Source organism: Rhincodon typus, chromosome 5, assembly GCF_021869965.1.
Source record: "Rhincodon typus isolate 14 chromosome 5, sRhiTyp1.1, whole genome shotgun sequence".
In the NCBI taxonomy this organism is placed as follows: domain Eukaryota; kingdom Metazoa; phylum Chordata; class Chondrichthyes; order Orectolobiformes; family Rhincodontidae; genus Rhincodon; species Rhincodon typus.
In genome coordinates, this window is record NC_063336.1 from 82996955 (window position 1) to 83005668 (window position 8714).

Here is an 8714-nt window from a genome sequence, read left to right on the forward strand (position 1 = left end):
GGGGGGGGGGGGAGGGGGGAAGGGGTGGGAGGAATGGACAGGAGGGGGATGGGCTGGACTGGTCAGGAGGTGAGATGGGCCGGAAGTGGGGGGAGCGAGCTGTAATGGGTAGGAGTGGATGGGCGGGGACAGGCGGGAGGAAATGGAATGGAGTGGACGACATGGAGCAGGTGGGGGGGGGGGGGGGGGGTGTTGGGGATATAACGAGTGGGCATGGGGCAGGTGGGAGGGGACGGGATGGAATGGGTTGGGTTGGAGAGGTAGCTGGAAAAGGCGGGGACTGGTGAGGTAGGAACGGGGTGTGAGGGGCAGGTAGGAACGGGAGCGGACGGTACAAGGTGAGGAAGGGTAGGTGGCCAAGACGTGAAGGAGGGCTTTGCTGTTACTGACCATGGACAAAGAAAATCTAAATCTGTGAAATCTTAAGTGTTCTCCACAGTTCAAGTGAATATTCCATAAGTCTTTGGCAGACTCACCACGGTTCACAAATCTGTTTGGGCTTTACTAAAATTATAAGCAGCTCACCTCCAAATACAGCAATATTTAATATCAAAAGAGTAGAGAGGACCAGATAGTACAGCACATTAGCATTTGATTTTATTCATGGGATGTGGGCATTACGGGGTGGGTCAGCAATTATTGTCCAAACTTAGTTGTATTATCCAGATTTGGGCTGACAAATGGCAAACAACATTTGTCAGAAATCACATGACACCAGGTTACAGTCCAACAGGTTTATTTGAAATCACAAGCTTTCAGAGCGCAGCCCCTTTGTCAGGTGCAGTGACACAAGAGCACACAGACACAGTTTTAATTTTTTGTGATTACCTCTCTGCCTCATTTAATTGGATTATAAGTCATCGCTTCACTGGTTATTCACCTGTTGACACTTTACTCACTGCATAACACTCTTAGTCACCTGCAAAGAATTATCTGACATTCCACGCAATGTGTTTGTGTGCTGTTCTCTGTCACTGCACCTGACAAAGGGGCTGCGCAACACCAGCACCTCCGCATCAAAACAACACTTGCACCACATAAGTCCCTTGCAATGACCATTTCCAATTACACAGAATCTAACCATTCCCAGCATTGTCATTGCTGAACCCCCAAATATTAACACCTCTGGGGAATTACCATTGACCAGACACTGAACTGAACTAGCTATATAAATACTGTGGCTGCAAGGGAGGTCAGAGGCTCAGAATTCTGCAGCAAGTAACTCACCTCCTGACTCCTCAAAGCACAAGTCAATGGTGTGATGGAATACTACCCTCTCACCTGGATGAGTGTACCTCCAACCATGCTCAAGAAGGTTAACACAATCCAGGACAAAGCAGCCTACTTTATTGGCACCATATCCACAAACATTCACGCCCTTCACCATTGATGCTCAGTAGCAGCATCTACAAGATACACTGCAGAACTTCAACAGCATCTTCCAAACCAATAATCATTACCATCTAGCAGGGCAAGGACAATATACCTGGGAACACCACCAGCTGTAAGTTTCCCTCCAAGCCATTGACTTGGGTGCCACTGGTCCTTGAGTGATGCTGGGTCAAAATCCTGGAACACTGTTTCTAATGGGTCTACTGACACAATATGGACTGCAGTGATTCGAGAAAGCAGCTCATTTTCTGAAGGGTGACAAGATAATAAATGTTTGCCCAGCTAATGATGCCCACATCCTTGAATTTTAAAAAAAGCCAATGTGCCATACAATCTAGTTCCCTGGGTTGTTAATAATAAATAACATGCATTACAAAATACCAGATCAAACAATTTATGAAGAACATTTTTGGGAAAATTTACAAGGTTTAAAGATTGTAAAAGCTAATAGAAACTCACCTGAACATTGTGGATGAGGCAGTAGTTATAATACTTGATCTTACAAAGCTTCAGAAAATTCAAGCAGGCTACAAACAAAAAAAATATAAAAAAGTTAAGCTCAAAATTATTTCACATCAAATAGGATATCATGAGGAGATTACTGGTATTTCAGAAACTTTGATCTATTAATTGTGAACAATCTTTCAGCAACTTCTTTGGTTTCTTCACATTCCTCAACCTCCCTCCTTGTTTCAAATGCCTCCTTGCTTTTTCACAACTCCGTTTTCTTGCTAGGTATTGACTTTTTTAAATCGTTTCCCCTCCACTAAGGCAAATTCTGCATATATGAAACACTACAGAAATCTCAGAAGTTCTACTTTTAAACTGCATCAAGCTTCAAAGAAAAAAAAAGGTGCCTTCATTTCAGCTTTAACATGCTTTACCAGTGTGAAATGTTCTGGGGCAGCTTCATCTGCGTTTTCTTTAAATCGCCAGTGCATTGTAAAAAACTATAATTCTGAGTCTCTTGCGCCTGGCAGTCAGGAAATTGTGAGTTCAAGGTAGGCAAACAGGAGGCTGGAAGAACACAGCAAGACAGGCAGCTTCTAGAAGAAAGGAGCAGTCAATATTTCGGTTACTACCCTTCTTCAGGACGGATAGTTCAAGTCTCACTCAATCAAACTAATACTGCAACACAGTACTTGTCTCAAATCGAGTCCCTCACTGCCCTTCAGGTGAATGCAAAAGTGGCCACTGTTTTGAATAGGGGTGTTCTCCTCGGTAGCGACATATTTGTCAGTTAACATCACTAAAATTATCTGGTCATCACCACACTGATATTTGTAGGAGCTTGTGCTTAAATAGGACAGTGACTACAGTTAAGTATTGAACCCGCTGTGCAATGTTTTGCGATGTCTTCAGATCTTGGATAATACTGCAGAAAATACGTAAAGCTGGACCGTTGAGGCTTCTCCACGTCGCGTTACAGAACTTTTTTTGTTTAAAGAATGTGAACGAGCCTAACCATAGAAAGGAATGTGTACTGAGAACTGCCTCTTCAAATTACCACTAACCCCTAGGCCTCTCCTCCGTATACAAATCGATCACCAAATCTCCCAGGGTCGTTTCAAGCAGCACCGCCATTTTGTCTGCACGACGTCGCGAAATGGCTGCCAGGTGAATCGCGTCACCTGACACCGCTCAGAGTGATATACTCCCGCCGGAGAAGGCGGCCTAATACTTTGCGCCTGCGCTGCCGTCGCCAAGGTCCCTGTCCTACGCGCCTGCGCTTGTGCAGTCTATCCCTCCCCATCGTTATCTGTGCCACCTCCAGAAGTTTCTAGGCGGTGGTCGCTCATCGTATTGATCGATATACCGGTTTTGTACGTCTATGCTCGGATGCAACAGGTACTTCAGCATAGTTTAGTTAGGTCAAGGTTAGAATCGCTATATTCCATTGCCCTGTTATAAAATAAACAAATACTGTGATACCTGAACCCGGAAAAGTTAGGCATGCTCGGCAACTTAGTTTCCACTTGCAATCCCCCCTTTCCCCTCTTTAGCTTCTACTATACACTTTATCTCTCGTTTGTAACACCACAATTTTTTTTACTTGAATGTCTGCATAATGCTTTTTTTTTAAATGGAGGGAGAGGGGAAAGTGACACTGTCCACTTCTGTATCAGTACTGTGGCTGTTTTTCAGTATTTACTCCAAACAGGGCAGGATGATTGTCCCCATTCCGAACTGTTGCTTAAAAAAACACAAAACCCAAGAACTGCGGTTGTTGGAAATCAGAAACAAAACTAGAAACTATTGGAAAAACTCGGCAGGTGTGGCAGCATATGTCGAGCGGAAGCAGAGTTAACATTTCGGGTGCAGCGACCCTTCCCCAGAATGTCCCCTCGTTTATTTCTCACTGACTCAGTCCCTGCTGCCTTCATGGTAGATGAGGCAAAAAAAAGTAAAAACGTATTAAAACACTTAGCGGGTCAGACAATATCATAAGCAAACATAAACGAGAGTTAACCTTTCGGTTCGCTGACCTTTCATCAAAGTTGTGTAGTTTAGTTTAATACAAGTAGCAAAACGACGAAGGTGGGTGGCTGCCGCCATGAGGAAAAGAATATTGAAGAGTGGAAAGGAAGCAGAAAAAAGTTGTCCCCGAACTGTGAGAGAATATTCGTGGCTTTGAGTAGTGACTTCAAATATCAAATGCTGGATGTGTTACATGGGACTGAAAGTTGGCAAATTACCCTGGACCTATGAACCATATCTCCTAGTTTTGAAAGAGGTGGCCGAAGAGATGATGGAGTTATTGCCGTTTTCCAAAATTCAATAGATTCTGCAGTTTGGAAGATAGCAAATGTAATCTCGCTATTTAAATTAGACGGAGAGAAAACAGAGAACCACAGACTTGTTAACCTGACATCAGTAATGGGAAGATTTTAGGATCTACCATAGAGGGTTTTACAACTGGATACTTAAAATAATGGTGGGATTGAGCTCAGATAACACCAATTAATGAAAGGGAAATTGTGTTGACAAATCCGTTTGAGCTTTTTGAGGATGCAGCTAGCAGAATAGATATGGGAGACCAATAGATGTGGCATATTTGGACTTTCTAAAGGCTTTTGATAAGACCCTGTAAACGGTTATCAAATAAAATTAGAGCACATGATCTGTAGAAATATTTTGGTCATAGGCAACCAAGTGTAATATTTTCAAGTTTGTTGAAGATCCAAAACTAGGTGGGAGTGGGAGTTAAGAGGATGCAGAGACTCCAAGGGGGTTTAAATGGGTTAAGTGAATGGGCAACAACACTGTAGATGAAATAAAATGTGGAAATATTGTAAAGTTACCCTCTTTGTGAGTAAAAGCAGGAATATAGATTATTTTGAGAATGGTGAGAGATTGGAAAATGTTCATGCCTAAAAGGATCTGGGTATCCTTGTTCACGATTCATTGAAAGCTAACATAAGCATACAACAGGCAATTGGGGAGGCCAATGATATGTTGACATTTATTCCAGGCAGTTCAGAGTACAGTATTAATGAAGTCTTGTTGCAATTGTATAGAGCCTGAACATCTAATTGTATAGAGACCACATCTAGATATTGTATATTTAGTCTCCTTATGTGAAGAAGGGTATATTGTTATAGACGGCACGCAACAAAGATTGACCAAACTGATTCCTGAGTTGGTGGGATTAGCCGACAAAGCGATATTGATTAGACTGGGCCTGTAGTGTCTCAACTTCAGAAGAATTAAAAATAACTTTAATGTAATGTATAAAATTCTTGCAGGACTTGACAAAGTAGTTGCAGGAGAAACATTTCCCCTGGCTGGAATGCCTAGAACCAGGGGATACAGTTTCGGAATAATAATGGCCATTTAAGATTGACAATGAGGAGGCTTTTTCTTCACCTAGAGTGGTGAATCTTTGGACTTCTCCACTTCAGGCTTGTGGAGGTGTGGTGATTATGTTCAAAATAGATTCTAGGAATTGAAGACATTAAGGGAAATGGTTGAGTGTGGGGAAAATGGTGTTAAGATAGAGCATCAGCTATGATTTGCTTAGATGGTGGAGGAGGCTTGAAGAGCCAAATGGCCTCCTACTACCTTTGTTAAGAGAACATGGGACAGGAGATCAGTTAATTTTCATTTTACAGCATTTTCTTTGTCTATTTTGAATTCCTTGAATTGTTGATGCTTGTGACATATGGTTTTTTATGACAAGATTGGGATTTTGAATGATATTGTTCCTTGGTTTTCATGGTTGTTCCATTTTGTGCAGAGAAAGGTTGGTATTAATGTGTGGTTAGGAGAGAGGAATAGAGAAAAATGGCGTTAACGGCACACAGTCGAGAATTGCATTAGCTGTTAAGTGTTGGTGCAAACAGATGTTTGGGAATCATGAGGACTCATAACCTAGATGAAGAATAGGTTTACAGATATGACAAAAGCCAGGGGTATAGCCAGGTTTAGTGAGTGAACAGAAACTTAACAAATGGAATATATGTGGGGAAATGTGAGGTTGCACATTTTGGCAGTAATAATAGTGGAGCTAGATGTTATTTAAAGAGAGAGAGACTGCAGAAAGTTACGGAACAGAAGGACCTGGGAGTCTTCATCCATGAATTACAAAAAGTTAGCATCCAAGTTCAGATGGTAATAGGGAAGGCACTTGAAATGTTGACCTTTACTTCAAAGAGAATAGAATATGAAAATAGAAAAGTTTAGCTAAAACTATGCAAAGGTCTCTCTGGCCACAGCTGGAGTACTGTGAATGATTTTGGGCTCTTTATCTAAGGAAAGATATACTGGCATTGGAGGTGGTTCAGAGAGCATTCATTAGACTGACACCGGGTATGGAAGGACTGTCCAGTGTGGAAAGGATGAGAAAATTGGGCCTGTACTCCTTGGATTGTAGAAGACTGAGAGGTGACCTTATTGAGGCATATAAGATTTTTATGGAACCTGACCAGTTGTTTTCCCATGTGGTAGAGTCTAGGATCATAGCGCATAATCTCAGAATAAGAGGTCGTACATTTAAGACAGATGAGGAATTTCTTGAGGATGGTGACTCTGGAATTCTTTATCGCAGAAGGTGGTTGAAGATTGGCCATTAAGAATATTCAAGACTGAGATTGACTGACAGTTTTTTTTTAATCCTTAAGGAAATCGAGGATTATGGGGAAAAGGCAGGAAAGTGGAGTTAATTATCAGGTCATCCTAGATCACATTGAATGATAGGGCAGACTTAATGGGCTGAATGCCCTAGTTCTGTTCCTACATCTTATTGTCTTTTTTGAGAAGGATGTTCTTGTGAAAAGAATGGCAACAAAATAATAGTCAGGTAAAGAGGTGAGCGAGTGTTTCCCGGACAGTGTGAAAGGAGAATATCATGATTAAAGTCCTGGACATATGACTGCTAAAAGGGCAGGTGCATGTTTAAGTAGGATTGAAATCAGTTTGAGACGAATGTGGCTTTATGGAGTGGTAAACTGGACAGTGATTGCTACAAAAGTCAAATGTACATTTATGCAAGTATTTTTATTGTTTGAAGAGAGTCATCATTTGGTAATTTTTATATTTTCAGACAGTGAAAGGCAAGGCATATAGAGAGAAACAAAGAGATGGTAAGAAAATTTGTCATGGTTCTGTGTCAGAATGGAGCAAATGCAAGTGTGTAACTAGTATAGACTGACAAAACAAAACAAGAACAGGGTCAGTTATACCAAACATGGCCATTGGTAGGAAAATTACATTAGGCTAAGTCAATGGGCTAACAGTCATACGGCCTGCCAACAACAAAAACAGAAGTTCCTGGAAAAGCTCAGCAGGTCTGGCAACATCTGTGGCGGGGAAAAAAAAATCAGTTAACGTTTCAGGTCCAGTGACCCTTCCTCAGAACTGATGGTAGCTGGGAAAATGTTGGTTTAGATGCAAAAAATAGGGAGAGGGATGGAGTAGGGAGTAAACGATAGGATAAAGGATAGAGTCCAGAGAGAGAAGAGCAGTTGGATAGACAAAGGAGTTGATAATGATCTGGTGAATAGCTGTTAATAGGAACTGTTAGTGACTAACAATAGGTGGTGTCTGATGGCAAGCTATGTGATAACAAGGACCGGTGTGTGGGGTTGGGGGCTAGGACATGGGAGAGTTCAGGCCCTAAAATTATTGAACTCAATATTGAGTCCGGAGGGCTGCAGGTCCCGCAAGCGGAAAATGAGGTGTTGTTCTTCCAGCTTGCGCTGAGCTTCGCTGGAACACTAGAGCAAGCTTGAGACAGAGACGTTGGCCAGGGAACAGGGTGGTGTCTTAAAGTCGCAGGCAACTGGAAGCTCAGGGTCTTTTTTTTTGCGAGCAGAGCATAGATGTTCTGCGAAGCAGTCACCCAGTCTACAGTTTGTTTCCCCAGTGTAGAGGAGACCACATTGTGAACAGCGAATGCAGTTGACTAGATTCTGGAAAGTGCAGGTCAAGTGTTACTTCACTTGGAAGGTATGTTTGGGCCCTTGGATACTGGTGAGGGAGGAGGTAAATGGGCCTGCCACGTCTCTGCCGGCCAAACTATGCAAATCCAATTTATCTGCACTTGGTCCATAGCCTACTGTACCCTGACATGTTAAGTACTCATCCAGATGCTTCTAAAATGTTACAAGAGTCAGGCGGTGTGTTCTGTATATCTACCACCCACTGGCTGAAAACATTCTTTGTCATATCTCCTCTAAACCACTTGCCCTCCTCATTGAACTTCTGCCCTTTAGCCTTTGACATGTCTGCCATGGGGAAGAGATTGTCACTTTATATCTCTCATAATTTTGGAGACCTCAATCAGATGATGACCCCCCCCCTTCAGAAAAAAAAGCCTTCTCTGCATTAAGGAAAACAAACCCAGTCTCTCCTCATAACTGAAACTTTTCATCCCAAGCAACATGCTGGTCAATTTCCTCTGCACCTTCTCCTGAACAATCATGTCCTTTCAATGGTATGGGGATTAGAACTGCACACTGCATCCCATCTTTGGCCTAATCAATATTTTATTGAATTATAACAAGACTTCCTTGCTTCCATACTCTATGCTGCAGCAAATGAAGGCAAGCATAGTGCATACAGACACCTTCAGGGATCTGTGGACTTGTACACAAAGGTCCCTTTGTTCCTTCGTACTCCCTCAGGACCTACTATTCATTGTGCATGCCCATCCCTTATTAGACCTACCAAAATGTCTTGATTCTCAAATTTAAATTTTTAAAAAACTGGGAAAGGAAAGGGTAAAGACGAGTGTATACAACTTGGGATAACAAGGTGTAGAGCTGGATGAACACAGCAGGCCAAGCAGCATCAGAGGAGCAGGAAGGCTGACGTTTCAGGCC

General features: G+C 42.3%; 2 protein-coding genes across 12 annotated transcripts in view; one reads left to right on the plus strand and one right to left on the minus strand.

Annotated features, from left to right (window-relative positions):
* The window catches only part of ppil4 (peptidylprolyl isomerase (cyclophilin)-like 4), a 36929-nt gene extending 32975 nt beyond the window's left edge, over window positions 1–3954 (minus strand). For 2 of the 6 annotated variants that reach the window (XM_048596567.1, XM_048596565.1), the window contains exons 1-2: window positions 2907–3062; window positions 1852–1919 (exon numbers count right to left, since the gene is read on the minus strand). In XM_048596567.1, coding sequence (XP_048452524.1) covers window positions 1852–1919; window positions 2907–2976 — 138 coding nt within the window. In that variant the 5' untranslated portion in view covers window positions 2977–3062. Of the gene's footprint in view, window positions 1–1851; window positions 1920–2276; window positions 2439–2857; window positions 3064–3878 lie in introns of those variants that run through there. The other 4 variants (XM_048596568.1, XM_048596566.1, XM_048596564.1 and 1 more) reach the window with 4 other exon arrangements.
* Window positions 3101–8714, plus strand: part of LOC109918208 (katanin p60 ATPase-containing subunit A1) — a 41481-nt gene continuing 35867 nt past the window's right edge. For 2 of the 6 annotated variants that reach the window (XM_020518109.2, XM_020518110.2), the window contains exon 1: window positions 3105–3240. In XM_020518109.2, coding sequence (XP_020373698.1) covers window positions 3232–3240 — 9 coding nt within the window. In that variant the 5' untranslated portion in view covers window positions 3105–3231. Of the gene's footprint in view, window positions 3241–8714 lie in introns of all 6 variants that reach the window. The other 4 variants (XM_048596561.1, XM_048596560.1, XM_048596563.1 and 1 more) reach the window with 4 other exon arrangements.